The sequence below is a fragment of the Lithobates pipiens genome, unplaced genomic scaffold (assembly GCF_037356315.1).
Source record: "Lithobates pipiens isolate NorthernLeopardFrog02 unplaced genomic scaffold, aLitPip1_a1.2 Scaffold_18, whole genome shotgun sequence".
In the NCBI taxonomy this organism is placed as follows: Eukaryota; Metazoa; Chordata; class Amphibia; order Anura; family Ranidae; genus Lithobates; species Lithobates pipiens.
Genome location: NW_027507758.1, coordinates 336886868 through 336914639, shown reverse-complemented (window position 1 = coordinate 336914639; position 27772 = coordinate 336886868). Strand labels below are relative to the sequence as shown.

The following is a 27772-nucleotide window of genomic DNA, read 5'->3' as shown; positions in this document are numbered from 1 at the left end:
CATCCAGCATATTTTTAAGGATATGCCTTTAACCACTTTCAGACCGGACCAATTTGCTGGTCAAAGACCAGACCACTTTTTGCGATTCGGCACTGCGTCGCTTTAACTGACAATTGCGCGGTCGTGCGACGTGGCTCCCAAACAAAATTAACGTCCTTTTTTCCCCCACAAATAGAGCTTTCTTTTGGTGGTATTTGATCACCCCTGTGGTTTTTATTTTTTGCGCTATAAACAAAAATAGAGCGATAATTTTTAAAAAAACGCATAATTTTTTACTTTTTGTAATAATAAATATCCCCAAAAATATATATAAAAAACATTTTTTTCCCTCAGTTTAGGCCGATACGTATTCTTCTACATATTTTTGGTAAAAAAAATCGCAATAAGCGATTATTGATTGGTTTGCGCAAAAGTTATAGCGTTTACAAAATAGGGATAGTTTTATAGCATTTTTATTAATAATTTTTTATTATTTTTTTTTTTTACTAGTAATGGCGGCGATCTGCGATTTTTATTGTGACTGCGACATTGTGGGGGACCCATCGGACATTTTTGACACATTTTTGGGACCATTGTCATTTATACAGTAATCACTGCTATATAAATGCAGTGATTCCTGTGTAAATGACACTGGCAGTGAAAGGGTTAACCAGTGGGTGGCAGTGTAGGGGTTAAGTGTTCCTAGGGGTGTGTTACTAACTGTGGGGGGGTTGGGCTTTCATTTAGTGTACACTGATCTCTGCTCCAATCACATGGAGCAGAGATCAGCGTCACTAGTTGCTAGGCAGAATGGAAAAATGTTGTTTATACAGCATTTCCTCCATTCGGCCGCTCCGTGAGACGATCGCGGGGATGCCCGCGGCGATCGAGTCCGCGGGTCCCGCGACCGGACTCACGGGGGTCCCGACCAGCGCGGGAGCGCTCCCGATGGCACGGCGGCAACGAATATTGGACGTACATGTACGCCAATATGCCTGCCCGTGCCATTCTGTCGACGTACATCGTCGTGCGCTGGTCGGGAAGTGGTTAAACACAGTTCAGTGTTGGCTTATGTGGCCATGCACATTAGGTGTTTAAAGCCATATTTTAAGGGCAGTGTTTAGAGGCAAACCCCCCCCCCCCCCCAAAGCTGCAATTTGAGAGGAGCTTTTGAATATTATTTTATGCACTCAAGTAAATTGAATCTACTGCTTAGAATAAATGAATATTCTAGCTGATAGAATGAGTTTGTGCTCATATAACCCCATAAACCCCGTACACATACTGTAACATGTAAATGCGTATACATGTGCAACATTAGAGACATTTTTTTCTGCCAACTTCTGGCATAAGATTTTAAGCATAGATTCATGCACCCATGTGCATGAGGATTATAACTTTATATATGCTCCTGGTTTTGCTGACTGTTGTAAAAACTGTTTTCTGTGCTTAGGGTTAATCAAATTCATATATACATGCAGAACACACAAAAAAAAACTAATACTAAGTCCCATTAGGTGATGATACAAAGTACTCGTGCTTAAATTGACTTCTCCTATGCAATAGTGCTCAGACTGGGTGCCCCACATAGATGTGCACTCACCCTGGATTTTGACCAACTATCGCTAGAATGGTCTCTTCAGCATGTGAGGATAACCCTAGGGAGCCTGTTGAGATGATAACGTCTCATACAAAGATACACCTCCATAGGAATGAATGGAAATGACAGAGGAAAACCTTCATTGCGCAATGCCATTAAAACGGATTTATTCAAAATACAAATGAAAATAGTTCCACTCACATTTATAAGTGCCTTATAATCCTGGCACCTGGCGTGTATAGCAGTTGATTGTTAATGGTAATCGGCCCTGGTATGGAAAGCTGCCTCTCATGTCGTTCTGCTCGATTCCTGGGTAGTTTTGTATGGGCAGATTTGACATGATGAGGCAGTGTAACCTTCAAGGTTTCGGCCTATCACAAAGCCATCATTAGGAAGTGGTCCATTTTGCTAACTGTTGTTGGTTACATTTGTTCCAGCATTCTCTGTGTACTACAGAATCTACCCCTATGTTATAGTGAAAGGTGATGGTGAGGTGTAGTCCTGTCCAAGGGTGCCGAAGGAAAAAGATCCATAAGCCGTACATCATGAAGCAGACCCATGTGCATGAAGTGAGATAAATGGCAGCCTTAAGCTAGGAGATGTGATATTGGCTTGATTAAAAAGTTAAAAAGAAGGGAAAATCCTGAAAAAGTAAACTAAGGCAGCCACCACACCCAGGGACTTTTATATATGTGGCCATATGAGTTGCAATAAATTAGTTTTTTTGAACTGCGGTTTAATTATACTTTACCCATATGGCCCATTTTTGAACATTTTACTAATTGTACAGCTCTGTATAAAACTTTTGGCACTTGATATAAGCCAGAAGCTGCAATAATGAAGCCATTGATTTAGAAGAAAGAGTAAGACATTGTGAACGAGGGAGCAATTGAACAGCATCTCTTTACACTTGTACAATCTTGTTTTTTGCTAACATTGGCAGAACTTCTGCTTTTATATTTTACGTTAAGTTAATTTTTGTCTTTTTTTATTTTTTTTTTATTTTTTTTAAAGCCAGTATTTTGATACTAGAAAAAAAATGTTGTAAATCCCCATGTATAACCAGTGAGGTGACCAGCATTAGGTGATACACAGAGATGAAAATACACAGAAGGAGGGATTTCTCTTTAGTTCTGAGATCAGAGGGAAGGGTTCCGAAGTCTTCACAAAGCTGACAGCTCTGAGCCCTTATCAAAGGGAAGGTACACCCCTCTCTCTCTCCCTTCACCAAATACAGAGAACAGGTACCGCTGTGGATAACAGTCACAGGCTGAGTAATGCAGCTCTATTTTAACTCTTGGCTGCCAGAACTGGGTCATGCTGATAAAACCAGGCAGCACAGAGAAATGACACTCAGAGCTTTGGAGAGAAGCAAGTACATACCATAAAAGGATGTACTGTTTTCATATTTCATGTCTGAGGTTTAAAACCACTTTACAATGAAGTATCCTCCCATTGGATAAAACTCCCTATTACAGCAAATTCTCTGCCCAAAGGCCATTATATGTCTGTGATCTTCTATTGATGTCCCCTGAACACAGCTCTGTACTTCATATGTTTGTAGTTTTCCCACACAAATATTCTTCTAGTTCATCTTTCTTGTCTTAATATTTTGCCTTTTGTGCCTACATGCCTTCCTTTTGTTATTGGTATCATTGGTATCATTGGTATCATTGGTATAATTTTCCTAAGCAGTTATCTATTTTCTTATCAGTTAATGTAAAGTAAAACCCAAAACGTGAAAAAAAGAGAGCCATTTACAAGCCATAGTTCCCACCCCAGCAACATCAACAACATGCTGATTGCTTAGGTCTTCTCTTTTAGCTTGATTCAATTTTTTTTAGCAGAGGTTCCTTTCCTTGTCTCTGTGATATTGGAAGTGGTTCATCACAGCAAAAAGGAAGAGGAGAAATAATGTTGCTGTTTAAAGTAACCACAGTAAGGGAGACACCTTGTGAACACCAAACACTTAGAGTAATTGTCCTATTCTCTTTTTCTGTGCCAATGCTTCTACATACCGTATGTATTACTAATACAGAAGCAACCAGTATGTCACAGTTAAAGCCTTTTGGAACAGTTTTATTACATGAAGTGGGAATGGAATGAATCTTAATGTTCTGATCTTTCATTTCAGAATACTTTGAACACAACAGTTTTGAACAGTTTTGCATTAACTACTGTAATGAGAAGCTGCAGCAGTTCTTCAATGAAAGGATCCTCAAAGAGGTAAGTAGATATTGCTAAAATGATACCTGTTCTACACAAAACACACCACAAGGGTCTTGTGCATAAACTCATGAGATGCATCCTTCCTCTGTCAAATTGGTTGATTGCTGAACTTTATATTACAGAGTTTATTAGTCTGCCAGGGTGCTAATGATGTTAGTACATATAACTCGATATATCAGAAAAAGATGTATAAACTGTGACGTAAATCCTTTTAGTAGGTAACTCAGCATGCTCACTAAAGATAAATCATAAACTGTCACAGAGGAGTGACATAAACTCTGATTCATCTCTCAAAAATACTATACGGTACTTTAATATTGAAGCGGTTTTGAAAAATGAATGTATTTCAGTGAGTCTGTTTTACAGCACTGCAGTGCTTTCATGTTTATTTAAGACTACAGCATTCTGCATTTTTTCACACTTAAACATACCGTATTTATCGGCGTATAACACGCGCCGGCGTATAACACGCACCCCAAGTTTAGGAGGGAATTTTAAGGAAAAAAACTTTTAGGAGGGAAGTTTAAGGGGAAAAAAAAAAACTTACATTTATATGCCCATCAGTGTCATCTGCAGCCTTGTCCACCATTGCAGCCTTGTCCACCATTGCAGCCTTGTCCACCATTGCAGCCTTATGCAGCCTTGTGCACCATTGCAGTCTTATGCAGCCGTGTCCCCCATTGCAGCCGTGTCTATTTAATTTTTCAAAAATGCCGCCGCCGAGATACAGAGCCGGATGTGTATCTCGGGGGCGTGCGGTAGTTCTCGGCGGGCCTTCGGCTCTTCTCGGGCAGCTTTCGGCCATTCTTGGAAGCTTTCGACCGCCGAGAAGAGCCGAAGGCGGACGAAAGCTGCCAAGAAGAGCCGAAGGCGGGCGAAAGTCGCCTTGAAGAGCCGAAGGCGGCTGAAAGCCACCCAGAGGCTCAGAATCTCGGGGGATCGGCGTATAACACCACGATTTTCCCCTGCTTTTAAGGGGAAAAAATTGTGTGTTATACGCCGATAAATACGGTACTTGAACACATGTGAATGCATGGCGTGTATAATAAAACATCATTTCTAAAAAAAAAATGAATTGTAAATGTAAACGTGCATGCGAAAAACTGCACACTGAACACAGGGATTGCAGTTTATCGCTTCTCAGAGGTTAATAACAGGTGACGGGAGTTGATATGTCATCTCCTCACTCTCTGTTTTACCTGTGAAAACTACTGGGCAGTTGTGGTGTGGTCCTGTTCGCTTGAAAAGGGCTAAGTCAGGTGGCGGTACTGCCTGCCAAATATTAAAGAAGGCTTTCATTTTTGCTGGGACATAGGTAGAGCCCTGAGCAGCTGTATGTTCTTCTTTAGGTGGGTGGTAAAGCCATGGCTCAGTAACCTGGTTTAACTGTCTCCTGGCCACTTGTGCAAACAAGCCCTGAATGTTTAGAAAAATTGTGAATTGAGTTACTTCTTCACCCCACTGCATTTATTGATTGCACAATGGAAGCTGTTGTGAAGGATTACATTTTAAGGTGTTTGTGGTTCTAAAAGATATGTGAATTTTAGGATCATTTATCCTTTCTCAGGGTTTCATGCCCTCCACTATTGTGTTTGTAATACTGTAGAATGTGCTTACCAGCAATGCATTATAGGGGGGGGGGGGGATATTCCCTGTGTGAACTGCCCAGACCCACACAGTGGGGTTAATTTACTAAAACCGGTGAGAGCAAATCTGGTGCAGCTGTGCATGTTAGCCAATCAGCTTCTGACTTCAGTTTGTTCCATTAAGCTTTGACAAAAAAAAAAAAAAAAAAACCCTGGAAGCTGATTGGTGTTTCTTTGCAGAGGTGCACCAGATTTTGCACTGTCCAGTTTTAGTAAATCAACCCCAGTGCGGGCCTGTGTTAATGGGCTTTGGGCTTGCATCAATGTCTTCAGTTTGAGAAGCTTCTGAAATCATTCATAATTAATTCATAGGTGCATTTGACTTGCTTCACTCGCGTTTTGCACTTCCATAGACTTGTATAGGAATGTAAAACCCATTTAAAACAACACAAGCCTGCTACTCTTGCCCTAACTCTTCCTAGCATGGGCTCAACTTATGCTACATTCATATCAGTGGAAAGCCTTACGCAACTTGTCAAGGTGTTGACAGGCTTTCCTATTTCAAGCTGTGCGAATGCCAAGGACAAAGTGCTGAACATCTAAAACCCACTAAATATGTACAATTATGTATTCATGTATCTGATTTAAAAGCCATATTATGCTTATATTTTGAAGTGTTATATGCTATACTGGGCACTTGTAACTTGGTTTATTGGTGGAGCCTGCATGTCAACGCAGAATGTTTGACTGTCTTTTTGTGCAAACACAAAGGTTGAAAAAAGACACACGTCCAACTAGTTCTACCAAAAAACAATCCTTTTCTCTAAAGTCCTTATTTTCTACAATTTTTTTCTTCTCCCAGTCTTAGTTGTCTTCTTTTTCTTAGTTTACGCTCCATCATTTCACTGCAATCACATTTCTTTACATATTGCCTTTTCAAATATAATACTTGGCAAATGCATACAAAATAGGATGTTCTGAACAAAAGTCATTTCATAAAATGCAGTGAGAAATGGATAAATTTTATTTTATAATTTGTATTCCATAATACTTAAAGATGATTTTCATCTAAAGTGACTAGACACCTATTAATATTCAGCTGAATTTACAATGTTCTAGAAGTTTGAGTGAGACAGTGCTGACATGGAACCTCAAAGCTGTTACAGGCTGAAGAATCTTGTCATGCTAATCTGTCCCTTCAATTCTTTTTTTTATTTTCTTTTTTTAAAGAAAGTCATTTGAGCCATGACATACACTGGGATGAGACTTTTGTCATGTGTGATACTCTTTTCTAACCTCCCTTGTCATCTTTTACCTTGTCAGTCTCCTCACAGCTGACATTTGCCAGTGAGCTTTTGATACTGACAAATACTGTTGTTTTAACAGATATATCAAATAAGCATCTGCCTAAAATCACATGAATGCATTCAGTTAGACAGTGCTGATAGAGATGAATACTGGTTCCTGGGACGTGATATGAAGTTCACGCCAAAGCTAAATGAATCACTTTTGACTTTTCCCTTGTGATTTCATGTCTGCTGTTTCATTTACTGAGAGATAAATTAACTATGGATGTAGTTATCGCTTGTATATTTCAGTCACTCATTTCAGCTATGTTTAATCAACCTGATCAAGAAGTTTCCTTCGCTTATATTGGTTAGTGAAGCTTGGCAAAGCTTTGTATTCAGAGTAATGGCAGAATATCCAACTACTATTCACTTGATATTCAAGACAACTATTTAAATAATGATTTGATTAAGTTATGTATTTATTTAAAAAAGTGAAAAGTATTTTAAGTACCGCTAGTATACCTGAATCTTTTTAATAGCTTCCTGTAATCCCCAGCAGTACTCGAGGGTCTCTACTTTGCCCCTCATTGCTTCATAGACTTAAATCTGGTACACACTATAGTTTTTTTTTTTTTTTTTCTTTTAACTCAGCAGGCTTGTGTTAATCCTGCAATCTCCCCTGCTGTGCTATTGTGTTCTGATGGAGGGACGCTCCCCGCCAGATCGCACTGAACAGCCATGGCGACATATGTTTTGTGGCCACCTAATTGTTTGTTCCGTTTTTCTATTGAAAGTAAAAATTCCCCCAAAAAATGATCTTAAAAAAATAAAAAAAACACTGACCTTTCCTGTTGAGGCATCCCAGTTTTTAAAGCCTTTCCAATCAATTTCCTATCAGGCTGTGCCCTGCAACCTGTCATGTCCATATGCCAAAATTTGGTGGTATGGTCCTTGCATATGTCTAAAGCTCCTGGATGAGTCCTAACTAATCATTCATTTCTTCAACAATTGGAACTCATACCTCTTACCCTGCAATACGTTGTTTATGGGCTTATGGATATCCTATGCCTAATCTTCATGCAAAGTACGCTTTGGAAAATTGTTGGTCTGTAAAACATCAGTGCAAAAAAAAAAAAGCTTTTTGCTTATAGCTTTGAAGGTGAATCCCTCTTTGGTGTAACCTTGAACAACTTCTCAAAGAGGTCACTGGAGGCAAGATCACTTTTTTTTTGCCCCAGCAAAAGAAGATTAAGCCTCAACCTAGAAAACCACCTGCCTCTGACACCAAGCAGAGTTTCCTTTCATTTTTTTCCAGTCCTCTGAGTCCAGGTCTCTTCTATTGCAAGCCTTGGACTCCTAAATCTTCCAAGCCCACAAGCAAGTCCTCTTCTCAACAAGGGGACGGCCTTCTCTTCTTAAGGCAGTGAAAGAAGCCTGTTCCTCTTTGCAGCCACATGGACAGAAAGCATATTGTATATCTGATTGACAATCTAGAATTGGCATCTAAAGATTTTGCCTTTCACATCAACTAACATTGGTACATTACAAACCCATTCCTTGCATCTGTGAGATGTCAGCAATGGAAGTACAGGACTTTAGTCCGGCTTTAAAGCTTGTGTTGGATCTGAGTTCTTTGTAATAATATTCATTGGCCTTTATAGTAAACTATTTTTTTAAACTTTTGAATTGTGTTCAGACACGGCTATTGAAAAGTGATTGGACATTACACATTGCCTTGGAGCTGACTGCAGACACAAATGCAGTTAGAGAGAAATCACTTATTCTCTAGAAACTGAACAATGTGTTCTGTGTCCATTGAGCTCAGGGCCAGGGATAAAGCTTAGAATTAATGAAATGGCAATATATAACGGCTACATTTTAGGAGCCCATAGCTAAGATATTATTTCAAATCTCACATCTGTATTGAAATGTTATAAATGTACTGCTGTACACAATTAAAACTCAAAAAAAAAAAAAGACAGTCATTCCTTTTAGTTAGGCATATGACAATGCACATATGTTTTGTGCATGTAAAGATCGGTTTTAGGAGTTTTAAAATCAATATTTGTATTAAATCCTCCTTGTTAATTTTCCTTTTTACAATAGTTCCTTGTTTACAATAGGTAAGTGCCTTTTTGTGGTGAATATTTCTGACAGATTTCTCTGTCCTATAAACTGATCTGGGCAGAGAAATTAAGTTCTGGGGGGCATGCTTATGTCAATAGGAGCTCCCAGCAACTGCCCTTGTAAAAAGATTACAGGCCAGGTGACGTCAAAGCTGTTTCTCATTACAAAGAAGGGGAAAAAAATGCTGGGACATGTTTTGCAGCAGAAGATTAGGGGTTACATTTGGGTATTGGTTGGGCATTATCCTTTAATAGTAAACTGCTCACAAATGCCACCCACATATTAACTTATTAACAATGGCTTAGTGGTTAAAACATTTTTCCCTTCCTATGCTTCAGTGGGTTTTTTGTGGGTAAACCTGTGCTCTCCAATAAGAGGGCAATTGAGTTAATAGAAGTATGGCCAAAGCTTTTTTGGCCTTACTTCTCTTCTGAAACACAGGAGTGAACTTAGTTTTGCTCTCCTGTGATCCAAAATCAGCTAATATTACTATCAGTTGACATCACAGAGCTGCTTTCGGCTCTGGAAGGCTCCCTACCATATTGTCCGGATCCACCCACCTGCCGAAATGACAGCTGGCTCCGACTCTTAGCATGTGGCTGGGAGCCGAAGCCAACATGCTCGTCCTTTCTCCTTCCCAGTGCTCCACTGGAGGAGGAGAGCGGTGACTGACGGATAACTGAGTGATCCACGTTCATGTGAGCATAGAGCACACTCTCTGTGTTCACTCTGCATAAACTGAGTGCAGACTGACCTGTCGGCCACCTACTCTACTCTGATCAGCAGGGTATCTGTGAGTGGATACCGTGCTGATTGGTATCATTTCCGTCCCATGTAAAAGGGCCCTAAAGGATCAGAGCTTGATTTACTGTGTATGCTTGATCATATTATTTTAATCTACTGTATTTCTTTGTGACCTCAGACATGCAAGTCTTAAAAATAGTTTTAGAAGAAGGATGATACAATTTTCCAAAATGTTTTTTTTTTCTTCTGATGTCCAGCACATAGCACTGTTTTTTGTAATTCCTATATCTTTTTGTGATATTATGGTGACCAGTAAATTGAGGCATGCATATCAAGCAACCATGGGGACATGAGTGTTGTACAGATGTATAATAACATATCAAAACTATTCAGATCCTGGTTTTCTGTGTCTTGGTAAATTTTGAGGAAATTTTTACAATATGTAAATAGCTTGTTTTTTTCCTAACATTTGTTTTCCCAAAATCCATATAATCCATTGAAATTACCTTATAATCAAGGTCAATTCATTTTGAGCTTGTATTGGCACTTATTCTTTTTTATTAAATTCATATGCTATAGGACATTTAGTAAGTTGTAGCTTTGCCCAACAGGGCGATTTTTGTATTAAAGATTATTAAAAAAGCATTAACGATTCTCAGCTGTGAGTATGAATTTCATTTGAACAAGGATAAATGGGGCTTTATCTTATCCTTTATTATTAGTATTTTATCACAACCTTATCCATCCACAGATTAGTTAAATCTTCAGTGTTTTTTTTTTTTTTTTTTTATCTGTTCAACTACAACTCTGCTAGTTGGAATGAAAAATACTACATTCACTTTATACTCATGTCCATGGTAGTGATAGATACTAAAAATTAATGGAACGTTTTTTTTCCCAGAATTGTATATCCAGTCTCAGAAAATAGCACACCAACATTATTTTAATTTAGAGGTCCAGCTATATTCTTCAAGGGTACTTATTAAGCAAGCAAAAATATAGTGAGATGTAGTTTTGTTTCCTGTAGTCGGATCATTGGAAGAAATCTCATTGGATTCTATTGTACTGCATTTTGCACTTTGTTTCTTTATTAATAGCTGTTATAAGAGAGAATTTATGTTCAGTGTAGGGTTTTATTCATACTAATATAGTAGTAATAAAAAAAGGGGGAAAACTGTTTAAATTAGATTTTCTTTGTCTTCTTACATGATCAGAGGTTATTGCAGAATATAAACCATTTTAAAATGGTGATTACCAGCCATTAAAACTAAGAAATCTTTAAGGAGGTCCGGAGAAGCTTATGTTTTGCTCTTGTATATAACAAGCGTGGAGTGTAACTGCAAACAGCAAAGAGGAGGCAACTGTCCTGGACCCATGAGGGGCACACCAATGAATGTTGCTTTTCTTTATGTACTAACTGGACAGAATAAAACTGCATTTTTGATTTGCTTTCAAACTTTTTTTTTTTTTGTTGTCTGAAAACAGAGTTCAGAGGCCAATAGTAATGCAGAGTTCAGAGGTCAGGAGTAAGTAACGCAGCGTTTAGGGGTCAGGAGTAACGCAATGTTTAGGGGCCAGGCATAAGTAACGCAGTGTTTAAGGGCCAGGAGTAAGTAACGCAGCGTTTAGGGGCCAGGAGTAAGTAATGCAGCGTTTAGGGGCCAGGAGTAAGTAATGCAGCGTTTAGGGGCCAGGAGTAAGTAATGCAGCGTTTAGGGGCCAGGAGTAAATAACGCAGCATTTAGGGGTCAGGAATAAGTAATGAAGAGTCCATGGGGCAGTAATAGTTAATGCACAGTTCATAGGGCAGTATTGGGTAATGCAGAGTTCATAGGGCAGTATTGGGTAATGCAGAGTTCATAGGGCAGTATTGGGTAATGCAGAGTTCATAGGGCAGTATTGGGTAATGCAGAGTTCATAGGGCAGTATTGGGTAATGCAGAGTTCATAGGGCAGTATTGGGTAATACAGAGTTCATAGGGCAGTATTGGGTAAGGCAGAGTTCATAGGGCAGTATTGGGTAAGGCAGAGTTCATAGGGCAGTATTGGTTAATGTTGAGTTCAGGAGTTGGGAGTAATGCAGAAGTATGCAACACAGAATAGATGGGTCAGTTTTAGGTAATGCAAAGTTCCACAGCACAAGTCCATGGCTAGGATCAGAAGCTGGCAACTTGCACAGGTCACAGGCCTTTCCCTTAACCCATCCATGCTTACACTCACAGCACCCTGTGCTCTCCTTGTTTTCACAACCAGGAGATGTGGCAACCCTGTCATAGCTGACTTTAATAGGCATGAAGAGTTTTTCAAATGAAAGCCCATCCTAATTTACACTGGCCACCCTCTTTCTTTCACAGTGGTGCCCAGTAGAGTGAGGAATATTTCTCCAGGTCCCCTCTTGACTATGTCATATGACAGGTAAGGGGCAAGAGGATCCTAGGACTTCCTTTGGTTCTTCATTTGTTGCTCTGATCTGAGGTCTGAGAAGAGGCAAATGAGTTGGGAGTTGGTGGCTGGCATGGCAGGGTCCTGCCCTATCTCTCACATGGCCGCATATAACGGGGTTGCTGATCCCCATCTTACCAGTAGGCTATAAATGATGAGGTTTCATTGTTTCAATAGGTTTAGTGTCCCAATGCCTATGTTCTCCTCTAGTTCAGGATAAAAGTTTTTATATAAAACATTAGGTATGGTCAATGAAGTAAGTTTGCTTTTCTTACCTAGTCACTTGATTTTTGGATGCATGACTTTTTCCTTTGCCATATTGTGACCCATATTATGGGACCTATTTATATTTTTACCCAAGATTGACACATTTTCTAAATAATTTAAATTGTAAGAAAGTTTGAATCCTGGGTGAAAGTTGTGTGAATCATGTGTCAAGACGTTTTTTTAAATAGAACATTGTGTGTCTTTGTCTATTTAGGAACAGGAATTGTACCAGCGTGAAGGCCTTGGTGTCAATGAAGTGCACTATGTGGATAACCAGGACTGTATAGGTTAGTGCAATGGTTTTTCTCCTTTTTCTTTCTTTTATGGATGTCAGAGACTCTGTGAAGCATTATGGAAATAAGCGTATACCTATTTAAAAAGTTTAGCACTCACTGTCTTGAATAGTTAAAATGCTGCCTTGGTTTTAATTTCCTCTTTGTGTTCTTGAAACAGATGTGCAGTTCTGTTTTCAAAGACAATTATCTAGTGGAAGAATTGTTAGAACCTTAACAATGGGAGCGCATACTGGATTGTTATGTTTTGTTTTCTCTAGCTTGCCGTGTTGGATGAAATATTTTCTGCAATATATTAACTTCTTTTTTTTGTCATCTCTAGATCTTATTGAATCTAAACCAGTTGGCATCCTTGATATCTTGGATGAGGAGAATAGGTTGCCCCAGTCTAGTGATCAACATTTCACAACTGTTGTTCACCAAAAGCACAAGGACCACTTCCGACTTACTGTAAGTCACCCATTTGCAGTTATGTATTATGTATTGATCGCATTGTTTTCATTGCTTCTTCATTACTAGTAAGCATTTTTGGGTGTTAAATGTTGAGTCAGTTCAATAACGAGTTTGAATCTGATTTTGAGGTTTAAAAATATGAATAGATATCAGATGGTTGTTTCTGGCATTTTAAACCCTCCTCACATCTTTGGAACTTTCCTTCTTAAAATTTTACTGAGGGTTATTTTTGTGGTCACTTTGCTTGGGGTTATTTTGGCCACTGTGACACCAATGCTGGGGGATGTTATTGCAGCCACGGTCCAGACACCAATGCAGAGGGTGGTGTTATTGTGTCTATTGACAGTAATAGTGAGAGTTACTGACACTGATGGGGCTTATATTACTCCCACTTTCTTCAATGTGCATTGTACTAATAAAAAAATAAAAATAAATACAACAGGATTAAAACTTCCTGGGAATTAAGGGGCATTACAGCCCATCCATTTTGAATGGGCTGCCTAATTTGATGCAGTGCACTATGACACATATAACACATGAAAACTAGATGATCATGTGTGGTCTTGTGCTGGGTGCAGGGGAACACAAAGCCCTTTTATAATGTTCAAGTTGAAATAACATCAGGCTAAACAGTGTTTTCTGTTTGTCCCACAGTTCAACTGGCACTCTCCTGCCACAACATTGTGATTTTATTTAATCAATACATACAGTATATACATTTCTTTCAAGTGAATGTGTTTTTTTTTTTTTTTTTTTAAGCATACATTTTTTATTCGGTTATTTAAAAAAGGCATTACAAAATGGGATGCACATGTATATGCATGAAATAGCATAACATTTTTTACAGAACCAAGATCTTTCAGTGTACAACAAACACAGTATCAAATTTCTGCTTGATGTAGGTAAATGCCAGTTCCCTGTGTAAAGTCCTTTACATTTTACCAATGATCTAAAGAGTAATCAATCTTTGGCGCATCCAGAGTATTGAAATAATGCAACACATTGTGATCATTGTATTACAACATATACAGGCCTAACAAGAAACAGAAACAAATCTGTTCAGATTTGAATGAAGACTTTTGGTTTCATTGCTGGTTCCCTACTGCTCATACGTGAAGCATGCTGCGTTTTCTAATTGGCCCAGCAGCAGGGGGAAGAAAGAGGCGGGCCAAACTTGCAGGAGATCAGGCCGTTGCCCGTATACCAGACGTAGAGAAGAGGACCTGTCAAAAAACAGGTCCCTGTTCTCCCCTCCCCCCTGAAAGGTGCTAAATGTGACACCACAGGGCGGAAGGCAGCGTATAAGCAGAAGATCCACTTTTGGGTGGGACTCATCTTTAAGCTATACCAAAAGGTGAACTGTTGCTGTAAACATAAAGGTTTTGTTAAAAGGTGAACTAAAATAACTTCGTGTTTGGTCATTAGGATTAGTTCACCTTTTCTGGAAAACGTCTCAACCCCCCTGCCTTCTCCAGTCCCCACGGTAATTACTGTCTGAGTGACAGCTCAGTAACCCTGGAGGTACAGTGGGGATCGGGAGGGTGGGGAGGGATGTCCAGTGTTGGTTCACCTTTACATTTTTCTGTAAAGCTAAACTAATGCAACGTACACATGGTCGGACATTCCAACAACAAAATTCATTGGATTTTTTCCGACGAATGTTGGCTCAAATTTGTCTTACATACACAAGGTCGCACAAAGTTGTCGGAATTTCCGATCGTCAGGAACGCGGTGACGTACAAAACGTACGATGTGCCGGGGAAAATTAAGTTCAATAGCCAGTGCTGCTCTTCTGCTCGACTCCGAGCATGCGTGCCACTTTGTGCGTCGGAATTGTGTACACGCGATCGGAATTTCCGACAACAGATTTTGTTGTCGGAAAATTTGAGAACCAGAGCTCAAATTTTTGTGATGGAAATTCCTATGGAAAATGTGTGATAGAGCCTACACACATTTTCCATTGGAAAATCCTATCGTGTGTACAGGGCATTACACTTTAATTGCATAGTTTAACATTAAATGTTTAATTTTTCAATAAGATGCTTTATATATAGTTTTCTTCTACACCTGCCACGAGGCTTTTCTAGAAATGGAAGTATATTCTGTGTTGTTCTTAAACTTGGAAAGCGAGCATACTGAGCTGCCAAACAAATTACATGATTTTATCCTTGATAAAGTATGATTATATGACTGCAGCTTAGGACGCTGCTCTGTTACTAATGAAATCCTTTTAGAAGTTGCATTCTTCAAGCATATAAGAAGAGAGAAATGACACCGCACTCTGCTCTCTATCTACTGACCATAAAGCTACATTAGGAACCCCGGTCCCTAGCCTGATAAATAGGAAGCAATATTCTGTTGTTTTGCCAGTGAGAAATACTAAAGATTATGCTGCCTTCCAGTTTGTTTTTTTTGTTTGTTATTTTTTTATTTATTTTCTTTTTTACAAAAACTTGAAGCATTGAGACCTTGTCACATCCAAATCTTAAGTGGATAGTAATAAAAAAGGGTTTGTGCATTATGGAATAAGCAAGTGCATGGAAATTTTCTTCTACTTGTCTTGCAGATCCCCAGAAAATCCAAGCTCACTGTTCACCGAAATGTGCGAGACGATGAGGGTTTTATCATCCGACATTTTGCAGGAGCCGTGTGCTATGAAACTGTAAGCTTTATTTATGTCTAATACTTGATGGCTACTATTGTGTGTCTGTCACTTCAAAAACATATGGCTTGGAGGGTTTTCATCAACAAACCAGGGATTTCATTTACATTCCTGTCAGTCTTTGAAATGACAAACAATACGAAACGTACTCTGAAATTCACTGGCTTAACATTCAAGGTCTACATGAAATGATATATAACATATTACATTTTGTATAGCACATTCAAAAACAGCTGTTTATCCATTCTATTGAAAACTATTTGGCATGGTAATCTAGTAGCCAGTGTGCAACTGAATACTCATAATTTAACCATTGTTACTGTATCATCTATAGTAACATGAAACATACAGTACTGTGCAAAAGTTTTAAGCAGGGTGTGAAAAATTGCTGTAAATTAAGAATGCTTTGAGAAATAGCAGTTTTAATAGTATATTTTTATCAAATGGAAAGTAAATAAACAGAAAATCATATCAATATTTGGTGTTACCATTTGCTTCCAAACAATTCTTCCAAGGACATTTGCACACAGTTTTTGAAGGAACTTGGCAGGTAGGTTGTTCCAAACATTTTGGAGAACTAAGAACAGATCTTCTGTTGATATAGGCTTCCTGAAATCTCTTTGTCTCTTCATACGAGATAAGTGTGTAGTCGTGGGCCCCATCCAATAGGATACATATGTGAATTTAGGAAATTATCAGAGTAAATACCACAGAACCCTACAATGATGGACTATAAAGGCCACAGAAAGGAGACATAATAGATAAAATAATTCCATTTTTTTATTATCAACTTAATTAAAATTATTGCAGAAAAAACACCCCAAACAGGATAAAATTATTTGCATACAAAAATATACAATAAAACCAATATAGACAATTGAAAACGATACAGTCCATACAGTGGTATCAATTGGTGCAGTCTGTACGGTCAACGTTTCGCCACAAACTTGGCTTCTTCAGGACCCAGACATATGACAGATTTTTTTTGTTACCTAAAATAACATTGTTAGTGACATGTATGTGTTTCTCAATATTTCGAATGCATATTGCATCATGTATTCCTACCAATGTGGCCCAGAGATGAACAATCCAGCCCAAACATCTGGGGCGGGCATAGGAGCAGTCCTAACCAAGCAACCACAGCGCTGATAGTCTAATAAGACAGCTGTCCTAGGTGAAAAGATTTATCATATAAATATGGGTGGCACAGTGGTGTAGTGGGCAGCACTCTCACCTAGCACCTTGTGATTGGGTTTGAATCTCAACCACGACACAACCTGCCTGGAGTTTGTATGTTCTCCCTGTACCTGAGTGGGTTTCCCCCAGGCCCTCTGGTTTCCTCCCGCACGCCAAAGACATGCTAGTAGGTTAATTGGCTTCTGTCTAAATATGGCCCTAGTATATGAATGTGATTTAGGGACCTTTGATTGTAAGCTCTTTCAGAGTAGGGACCAATATGAATGTACAATGTATATGTAAAGTGCTGTGTAAATTGACGGCGCTATAGAAGTACCTTAAATAAAATAAATACAGTACATGCGTATGTAAGTATAAGCCATATAATGTGCAGACCAATTAGGAGTAAGGTCACATAAGGATAGTAACCAATACTTACGTACAGTATCTCACAAAAGATGAGTATACCCCTCAAATTTTTGTAAATATGTTGTTATATATTTTTCATGTGACAACACTCAAGAAATTACACTTTGCTACAATGTAAAGTAGTGAGTGTACAGCTTGTATAACAGTGTAAATTTGCTTTCCCTTCAAAATAATTCAACACAAGGCCATTAATGTCTAAATCGATGGCAACAAAAGTGAGTACACCCCTAAGTGAAAATGTCCAAATTGGGCCCAAAGTGTCAATATTTTGTGTGGCCGCCATTATTTTCCAGCACTACCTTAACCCTCTTGGGCATGGACTTCACCAGATCTTCAGAGGTTGCCACTGGCGTCCTCTTCCACTTCTCAATGATGACATCATGGAGCTGGTGGATGTTAGAGACCTTGCGCTCCTCCACCTTCTGTTTGAGTATGACCCACAGATGCGCAATAGGGTTTAGGTCTGGAGACATGCTTGGTCAGTCCATCACCTTTATCCTCAGCTTCTTCAGCAAGGCAGTGGTTGTCTTGGAGGTGTGTTTGGGGTTGTTATCATGTTGGGATACTGCCCTGCGGCCCAGTCTCCAAAGGGAGGGGATCATGCACTGCTTCAGGATGTCACAGTACATGTTGGAATTCATGGTTCTCTCAATGAACAGTAGTTCGCCAGTGCCGGCAGCACTCATGCAGCTCCAGATCATGACACTCCCACCACCATGCTTGACTGTAGGCAAGACACACTTGTCTTTGTACTCCCCACCGGATTGCCGCCACACACGCTTGACACCATCTAATCCAAATAAGTTTATCTTGGTTTAATCAGACCACATGACATGGTTCCAGTAATCCATGTCCTTAGTCTGCTTGTCTTCAGCAAACCGTTTGCGGGCTTTCTTGAGCATCATCTTTATAAGAGGCTTCTTTCTGAGCAGACAGCCATGCAAACCAGTTTGTTGCAGTGTGCAGCTTATGGTCTGAGCACTGACACGCTGACCCCCCCACCCCTTCAACCTTTGCAGCAATGCTGACAGCACTCATACATCTATTTCCCAAAGACAACCTCTGGATATGACGCTGAGCACGTGCACTCAACTTATTTGGTTGACCATGGCGTGGCCTGTTCTGAGTGAACCTGTCCTGTTAAACTGCTGTATGGTCTTGGCCAGCGTGCTGCAGCTCAGTTTCAAGGTCTTGGCAATCTTCTTATAACCTAGGCCATCTTTATGGAGAGCAACAATTACTTTTTTCAGATCCTCAGAGAGTTCTTTGCCATGAGGTGCCATGTTGCACTTCCAGTGACCAGTATAAGAGATTGAGAGCGATAACACCAAATTTAGCCCACCTGCTCCCCATTCACACCTCAGACCTTGTAACAGTAATGAGTCACATGACACCGGGGAGGCAAAATGGCTAATTGGGCCCAGTTTAGACATTTTCACTTAGGGGTGTACTCCCTTTTGTTGCCAGTGGTTTAGACATTAATGGCTGTGTGTTGTTATTTTGAGTGGACAGCAAATTTACACTGTTATACAAGCTGTACACTCACTACTTTACATTGTAGAAAAGTGTAATTTCTTCAGTGTTGTCACATGAAAAGGTATAATAAAATATTTACAAAAATGTGAGGGGTGTACTCACTTTTGTGAGTACTGTAACTATATTGATGCGAACACCAACCAATGGGTTCATAAGAATTAATATTCAGTGTGGAGTAAAAAACACTATCCCAGCATTTCATCCAACAAATATCCCGTGGACTTTTTAGGAAGTGCAATTCTTCTACAATTCACCAAAGATAAATCAATTTAAGTAAACGTGCTGCTCTCAAGGGACCCAGTTTGCCCTTAGTAATGCATGTTATGAGCTGCTTACCGCACCACATCTGACTGCACATGTGCCTGCCACCATGGAGAACTGCTCACTAGCACTGGGAGGATGCACAGCTAAGTACTCCTGCCATGCATCCATCACAAACCACATGCCAGAAGGCACACGGCTGTGACGTCACCATGCGACATGCTGCTGAAGGCCGCACATGCACGAGCGTGCCTGTACTCAGTAGTGACCATGGTAACCGCCGAGTCAGGGTGCGATTATGGAGGCTCATTAAGAGTCACTGCCCAACAACCCCAAGCAACAAGACAACAACCCCAAATATACAGCCAATGTTGTTAAGAACTATCTTCAGTGTAAAGAAAGAGGAGACCTGGAAGTGATGGTTTGGCCCTCATAGAGCCCTGATCTAAACATCATCAAATCTGTCTGGGATTACATGAAGATATAGAAGGATCTGAGGCAGCCTACATCCAAAAAAGATCTGTGGTTAGTTCTCCAAGATGTTTGGAACAACTTACCTGCCGAGTTTGTTAAAAAATTGTGTGCAAATGTACCTAGAAGAATTTGTGCTGATTTGAGGACAAAGGGTGGTCACAGAAAATATTGATGTGATTTGAATTTCTCTTATGTTTGTTTGCTTTTCCATTTTGTTAATTGATAAAAAATAAACTATTATCTCTTCTATTTCTGAAAGCATTCCTAATTTACAGCAGTTTTTCACACCTGCCCAAGACTTTTGCACAGTACTTTATGTCCTTTTTTTTGCATGGTGGCCATACATACGTGGATTTTTTTTTTTTTACCATCCGATCTGTGATTTGATCAGAATATCAAATCTGCAAAAAATCTTGAAGCTATAACTTCTTTGTATGATTGATTTAAACTCAGTTTTGAAAAGATTCAACCTAACTGATTGACAAGGGAGGAATACTTTCAATCGTTGCATATTGTTGCAGTGGAGATACTTTTGTTCTTTAATCATATTTTGATCAATCAGTTTGAGACTACATGGTGGAAACAGAGGAGCACCTGATAACTTGTGATTTGTATTTTAACCGTTGATTAAAGTCCACTTCCTTTCGTGTGGAACATCAGGCGATTGGGTTGATTATAGATTGAATATTCCTAACGGAAGAGATTGACCAGAATATAAATCAATTGTTTATTGAAGCATGTATGACTACCATTAGGATTCTGTGCTAAAACAATATAAACTTTTAGCTTCGTTACTTTCCTCTTTTCATTTCTGCTGCCTGACTAAAAAGTTCAGTTTCATCTTTTAGGAATTGTAGACTAAATATACTGCTACATTGTCTCATGAGAAGACAGTGGTTTTATAAACAGTTTATGAAGCTCACTGTCAAAAATAAAGTGTGATTTCTAGGTTTGAGCCCTGCTGTACAGTGGTACATGTTGTTGGAGGTTAGACGGCATGCATGTCACGTCTCAGACCAGAGTGAATCCAGACAGAAACATTGTGTCCTGCAGAGGAGCACGTACAGCTGTCAGAAGACATATTGTCATGGTTGAAGGACTTACACTCTGCAGAGAAAATTACAACACAGAACATAATTGTATCTCAATTTGTTCATCTGTACTTCCTCCTACCTTAATGATGCTTTCATGTTTTACCAATATTCAGTAACAGCGAGTTAACTGCACATTTTAGACCTAAGGACTATATTTCTGGATCTCTATAGTGCAGTTTGGTGTTTTACATCAAGAAGAAAAATATTGCATATAAAACAGCCACTGTCACATTTTTATGTAGACATTCAGATTTTTGCTTCTTTAAAAAAAATTAATTTTATGTTTATGCTTTTTACTTTGCTGTGCTTTACTGTTTACATTAGTTCCTCACACAAAAACGTGGTCTAATGTCTTTACAAGAGTCACACACATACCCCCACACCAAAAAGCTCAGTTTGAATTTGGAGCATTACTAACCACTTAATCACTTTTTTTTTCTTTTTTTATTAATAGTGAAAGATTTTTGAAACACCTGGAGAAAACTCTGCCACCTATAGTTAGCCACAGTCCACATTTCTTGAAATATCTGAAATATGTCCATAGATTCATCCACCCAATTGCTGTACTACTAGGTTCCACAGCTGTTAATCATGCAACTTATCTGATTCCTGATCAAAGACGTATTGTCTGTGCCCACCTATGCTAACCCTAAATGATCCGATCCACACCTAACTATTTCATTGGGCCGCTCAATCAGAAGAAACATTCTGGCTATTTATGGCAACCCTAATAAGCTGTCTTTACTTGACTGAGAAAAACTGATAGGACAGCACCATAAATCAGTATATATAGTCAAATATGTATGTTCAACGTGTTGTAACCCATAGCAGTCAACCACCATTTAGCTTTCGTTGTTCTAAATGCATTGGCTGAGATCTGTTGAGTTGTTTATGGGTTAATACATTTTTTTACATCATCACTTTTTTGTGCTCCGATATACTCTACAACACCAAAGGCATTTTATGTTCAGAACATTCAGCAGAAAGTCGTTTAGGTTACACGTTATATGACTATGTCCTCTTTACGTTTATGATTCCAGTAATAAAACACGACTTAGTACTTTTTTACTCACAGTGCTGCCGTCAGTGTTTTTCTCAACCTTTTGTTTCTGTGTGACAATTGAGAAATCAAGAATACTGCAATTCATCAGTCCGTTATACATTTCAGAATGTCCAGCCAAAAGTTTTCATCAGTAGTTTCATCTTTTATGTCATGATGCCATTGTGCTACAACATTTTGCATCAAAATCATTTATGAGCTTGTTTTACAGCTAGGCGATGCAAAACAGATACATTTTAACAGATGAGAGAGATTTTTGAGATGAATAAATCTTACTGCCCTGTAGCAACATTAAAAGTGTAAAACATGTCCCTGACCATTTTATCGGTAAGCATTTATTTTAAAGAACTATAGGCAAAACTTTTTTTTTTTCATTTTTGGATAAAAGGGAGGGTTATAACCTGTCAGATTTTTTTTTGCCATCTGTGTCCCGTTTTCCCTCACTTCCTGTCCCATAGCCAAACAGGAAGTAAGAGGAAATTCCTGCAAATTAAAGGAATTCCTTGGGGGCCCATAGGCCACTGGAACTAGTGTCCCCATTTAAAGACTTCCTCTCTATTAGTTTTCTGGGGACAACCCAACATTTGGGTTTTTCTTTACTTTCACTTTCAATGATAATGGTAAAAAGGACAAATAAAGAGGGTGGATCTCCCTAATGAGGAGCACAGACAGCAATAAAAACCTAGTAAATGTTTTAGTCCCTCCCCACTCTGTCCAAAGCTAAAATAACGTTTTGTCTTTAGTTTTACTTTAAAGCTGAACCCCAGGCAAACCACTATATACATACACAAGTAAAATACGTATATAGGATTGCTTTACCTGCCTGAGGATATGTATTTCTGTATATCCAGAACTGAGATTTTGTTTGCTTTGCCACAGCCTTGTTTGACAAGGTTGAAGACTTTTTTTTCTCTCTGCTGCAGTAAAGTAACACTTAGGCAGGCCATACATGGATCGCATTTCAAAAGAATTTTCTTTTGAAAAAAGTATGTAAGAATTTTCATTCGTATTTCACACCATTAGTGGGCTGCAGCAACAGCCAATTTTCGTGCGGCCATCAAATTTGAGTAAAGAGGGATGTGACAGTCTAAAATTCCAGTAAACACAAAAATATAGTCCAATAAAGTGAAATGCAAACAAAATGTCAAAACAAGTGAAGGTAAAGTGGTTCTTCTGAAAAGTGATAACAGGTTCTTCTCAATATATATATAAATCTTTGCAAAAGCTGAATGCTCACAGAGCGTTTACCTCCATTAGGAGTTTAAAAAGCCTTGAAACTATCCTGTAGTGTAGTTGGATCTTTCCTCTAATGGTCTGAACAGGAGTGGCACCCAGTTGCTGTAGGGTCTGAAGGAGCAGTGGACCCTCAAGTCCAGCGAGACTAGAAGCTGGTTGGATATTATTAGCACCCTGAAAACATCTTCCGGTACAGTCATCAACTGGAAACCTACCGCAATGTACCCAACCCCACTACAGATCTAGCAGCATTTTCACCTTATTTAGTTAGTTAGATATTGTTCACTTAGTAGTGCAAGGGACTACATTTCATTGAATTTGAGTAATCGCACATGTTTGACATTTTTTTAAAAATGAACTATTTTCTCATCAATGATGGGAGAATCAGGCAAGAAATGTAATCGAAAAAGAAATGTACAAGAAAAGAAAATTCCTGGAAAGAAAAGATTTCCAGCTATGAAAATAATTTTCTGTAGCAACAGGTCAAATTGAAGGCTTGGTTGGTTGAATTTCAAAATCAATGGTGGCACCATTGGATCACAAAACGCACACATTTTTTGATTTTCAAAAGAAAATTCTTTCGAAATTTGACCATGTATGGCCAGCCTTAGACCCCGTACATACTATTTGATTTTCTGCAGATTTTTGTCTTCAGATTTACCAAAACCATGTAGTGCAAGGGCCTACCTGATTTCATACAAATTGAAACTCTCAGGTTTTGCCCTCATATTATATGGTTTTGATAAATCTGAAGGTGAAAATCTGCAGAAAATCTAACAGTGTGTATGGGGTCTTACAAGTCATGTCCCTACCTAAGCCTATGATTGGACAGTGAAGGAAGAAGCAACACATTGTTGAGCTCATCCCTCCTTCACTCTCCTCCTATTAGTATGTCCAATGTTAACACATGAGCACTACAGTACACCTGATTTGCTCCTTCTGCTGCTTCTCCTTCCAACAGTCTGAGCTGTACTATAGAGGGACTGTAAACGCTGGTTCCAGATCAAATTTAGGATTTTACCCTGCTTGCATTTAAAAGCAAGCAGTTCAGCTTTAATTTAACAACCATTACTAATATAACATAAGATTATGAAACCATTGCAGTTGGCTTTCTAGAATTGCAGGAGTAGGGACCCAAAAACACACAAAAAGATCTTGAGTCCCTTTGAAGCAGAAGAGCCGTCTCATTTTTGGATATATTTTTGGATATACATCGTCTGTCCATATTCTGTCCATATGTTGCTTGATAACTTCGCCTCCATTTTTTTTTCTCTCCATGCAAATGACCCAATATTTCAATAACATTCAACATTCAAATAAAAAAAATAACATGACACTAAAAAAAGGAACTGGCAAGTGTAATATTTTGTCTCGGTAAAGTATATATAAGTATATATGTCTGTCATTGTCAAGAAGTTTATATGGAACTGTGCGGTTACATTTTTTTTTTCTTTCTTCCATTTACTAACTGTATGTTAATTTCACACTAGACAAAATTTGTGGAAAAGAATAACGATGCTCTGCATATGTCACTTGAGTGCCTCATCTGTGAGTCCAAAGATAAATTTGTACGGGATTTGTTTGAATCGGCCAATAATAACAAGGACTCCAAGCAGAAGACTGGGAAACTCAGCTTCATTAGTGTGGGGAACAAGTTCAAGGTAAGGAAAATCTCCATTGGCATCTTTTTTGTTTTTGTAGCTGTTATTTTTTTTTATTTTTTTTTTTTTTTTAGTAATCTGCCAGTTCTGTTATATGGGCCTTGACACTGTTCCATTTTTTGTTTGGGCATACACACACTCACTTTCATTGCATGTTTGCAATATATTAACATTTCCCCATGTTTTATTTCTTTAAAAACTCTACAAACACAGAAAAATGCCTATTGATCTGCTAACTTCATTTTTGAGTCAACAACTCTGCTACACTCACTGAAATCCAAAGGAGTGGTGTTAGCCTTGCCTGAGTAAGCCTCTTGGACTACAGAACACCTCTCCCTTATGTTTTGGAGGTGGACAGAGGTAGAGGTGTTCTAGAGTCCAACATGGGAGAATTGGGTAAGGCTGGGAATACTGCTTGGGATTTCAGTGCAGAAGAGAGTCATTGAGGGTTATTTATTAAAGAGAAATCCATTTTGCACTACAAGTGCACTTGGAAGTGCAGTCGCTGTAGATCTGAGGGGGACATGTGAGGAAAATAAAAAAAACATAATTTTTGCTTGCAAATCATTGGATGATAAAATCAGCAGAGCTTCCCCTAATTTCAGAGCATCCCCTCAGATCTACAGCGACTGCACTTGCAGTGCAAAGTTGATTAGTAAATAATCCCCATTGTGTTATGAGCTTAATTACGAAATTAGGCATTAGGGGATCAGTAGGTATTTTCCAGTAATTGCAATGTTTTTAAATGGATAAAACATAGAGAACTTTATTTCAACTTTTTTTTTTTTCTTAGTTTTTTTTGTTTTCCTTTTCTTACTTTAGTTATTGGAACAAACAAGGGCATACATATACTGTGTCGGATTTGCTTTATTTGTAAACTGTTAAGGAAATAGTGTACTAGAGACTTGGATCCAAAGGTATTACATGAACTTTAATTCACTAACCATGTAAAAAATAGCAAAAAGGTCACGCTGTTTACAAGGTATCTCTAAGGACAAAAGTGTCTTTCCCATTAGAAAAGGAGGAGGAAAGCACCCTGTAAAGGCCCATTTGTGCTAAATTGCTGAAGAAAATTAGTCAACACCTCAAACTCGTTGTGTTCCTCAAACCATTGTTAAATTCATCAGACCAGGTCACCTTCTTCTATAGCTCCTGTAGTCTAGTTCTGGTGCTCATGTGCCCATCGTAAGTGCTTTTGGCTATGGGAAATGAGTCAGCATGAGCACCCTGAGCAGTCTGTGGCTACACAGCCCCATATACAACAAACTGTGATGCACTGTGTGTTCTGACATGTTTTTTTATTGAAAACAAACATGAACTATTTAAGCAATTTCAAGCTAAAGTAGCTCTTGTGTTGGGTGGGACTACACAGGCCAGCCTTTGCAACCCCCCCATATGCTTCAGTGAGCCTTGGCTGCCCATAACCCTGCCGCTGGTTTCACTTTCTTGGACCACTTTTGATAGGTCCTGACTACTGCAGGCCAGGAACATCCTATGTTCCTGTTCTATGTTTATGTTCTATGCTACAGTTTTGAAGATGATCTGACCCATAGAGGTCTATCCATGACAATTTGGCCCTAGTCAGAGTCGCTCAAATGCTTACGCTTGTCCAGTCTTTCTGCTTTCAACACAATAACTTCAGGTAAAACATGTTTACATGGTGCCTAATATATCCCACCCACTTTCAGATGCTATTTTAATGAGATCAATGTTGTTCACTTTCCCTGTCAGTGGTCATAATATGGCTGATTAGTGTATATGTTTTGCATTTGTCCCTATGGACATATACTGTGAGTAGAGGATTGTGCAGGGGCTGCTGATAAGATATACAAGAATGATTGGAGCTCATGTAACATATTTTTGTTTCCCTCTTTGTATTTGGTTTGCTGTATAGCTGGAATTTCAGTATACATATAACACCAATTGGCTTATGGTGTAAAATCTACATACATTTTGACAGCTTTACTTTGCCCTGTCCCAACTTTTTTGAAACACGTTGCTGCCATCAATTTCAAAATTACCTTATTTTAATTTCTTAAAATGGTACATTTGTTCAGATTAAACATTTGATATGTTATCTATTTTCTATTGTGATTAAAGTCTGGGTTTATGATATTTGAAATTCATTGCATTCTGCTTTTATGTAGATTTTATACACAGTCAGGCATGTACTGGCCATCGGGACTACCGGGAGATTCCCGGTGGGCCGATGGCTCAGTGGGCCGGTCTGGTGCAGTCCTGGAGCCGCTCCTCTCTGACAGTGAGTGATCGCGATTTCACTCCTGTCAGGAGGAGCAGTCTCCGAGATATGCTGGAGAGAGCATTAGGCTTTCTGCTCCCTCCAGCCTGTAGGGGGAGATAGACACGTTCAGCAGACTTTCCTTCCTCTCTCCCCTATCGCTTGTTATCACATGACTGGAGAGAGGAAGAAGAGAGGCTGCCTTTAGAACCGTGAGTACATGTGGGAGGGGGACTCTGATGCAAGGAGCTGGTGGTGGGACTCTGATGCAAGGAGCTGGTGGTGGGACTCTGATGCAAGGAGCTGGTGGTGGGACTCTGATGTAAGGAGCTGGTGGTGGGACTCTGATGTAAGGAGCTGGTGGTGGGACTCTGATGCAAGGAGCTGGTGGTGGGACTCTGATGCAAGGAGCTGGTGGTGGGACTCTGATGCAAGGAGCTGGTGGTGGGACTCTGATGCAAGGAGCTGGTGGTGGGACTCTGATGCAAGGAGCTGGTGGTGGGACTCTGATGTAAGGAGCTGGTGGTGGGACTCTGATGCAAGGAGCTGGTGGTGGGACTCTGATGCAAGGAGCTGGTGGTGGGACTCTGATGCAAGGAGCTGGTGGTGGGACTCTGATGCAAGGAGCTGGTGGTGGGACTCTGATGCAAGGAGCTGGTGGTGGGACTCTGATGCAAGGAGCTGGTGGTGGGACTCTGATGCAAGGAGCTGGTGGTGGGACTCTGATGCAAGGGGCTGGTGGTGGGACTCTGATGCAAGGAGCTGGTGGTGGGACTCTGATGCAAGGAGCTGGTGGTGGGACTCTGATGCAAGGAGCTGGTGGTGGGACTCTGATGCAAGGAGCTGGTGGTGGGACTCTGATGCAAGGAGCTGGTGGTGGGACTCTGATGCAAGGAGCTGGTGGTGGGACCCTGATGCAAGGAGCTGGTGGTGGGA

The 27772-nt window shown here is 39.5% G+C and overlaps 1 protein-coding gene across 7 annotated transcripts in view; it reads left to right on the top strand.

Annotated features, from left to right (window-relative positions):
* MYO6 (myosin VI) overlaps positions 1–27772 on the top strand; it is a 416768-nt gene that overhangs the window by 251318 nt on the left and 137678 nt on the right. For all 7 annotated transcript variants that reach the window (XM_077487353.1, XM_077487359.1, XM_077487358.1 and 4 more), the window contains 5 exons: positions 3714–3805; positions 12477–12549; positions 12878–13005; positions 15575–15670; positions 24427–24597. In XM_077487353.1, the coding sequence (XP_077343479.1) occupies positions 3714–3805; positions 12477–12549; positions 12878–13005; positions 15575–15670; positions 24427–24597 (560 nt within the window). The remainder of the gene's footprint in view (positions 1–3713; positions 3806–12476; positions 12550–12877; positions 13006–15574; positions 15671–24426; positions 24598–27772) is intronic.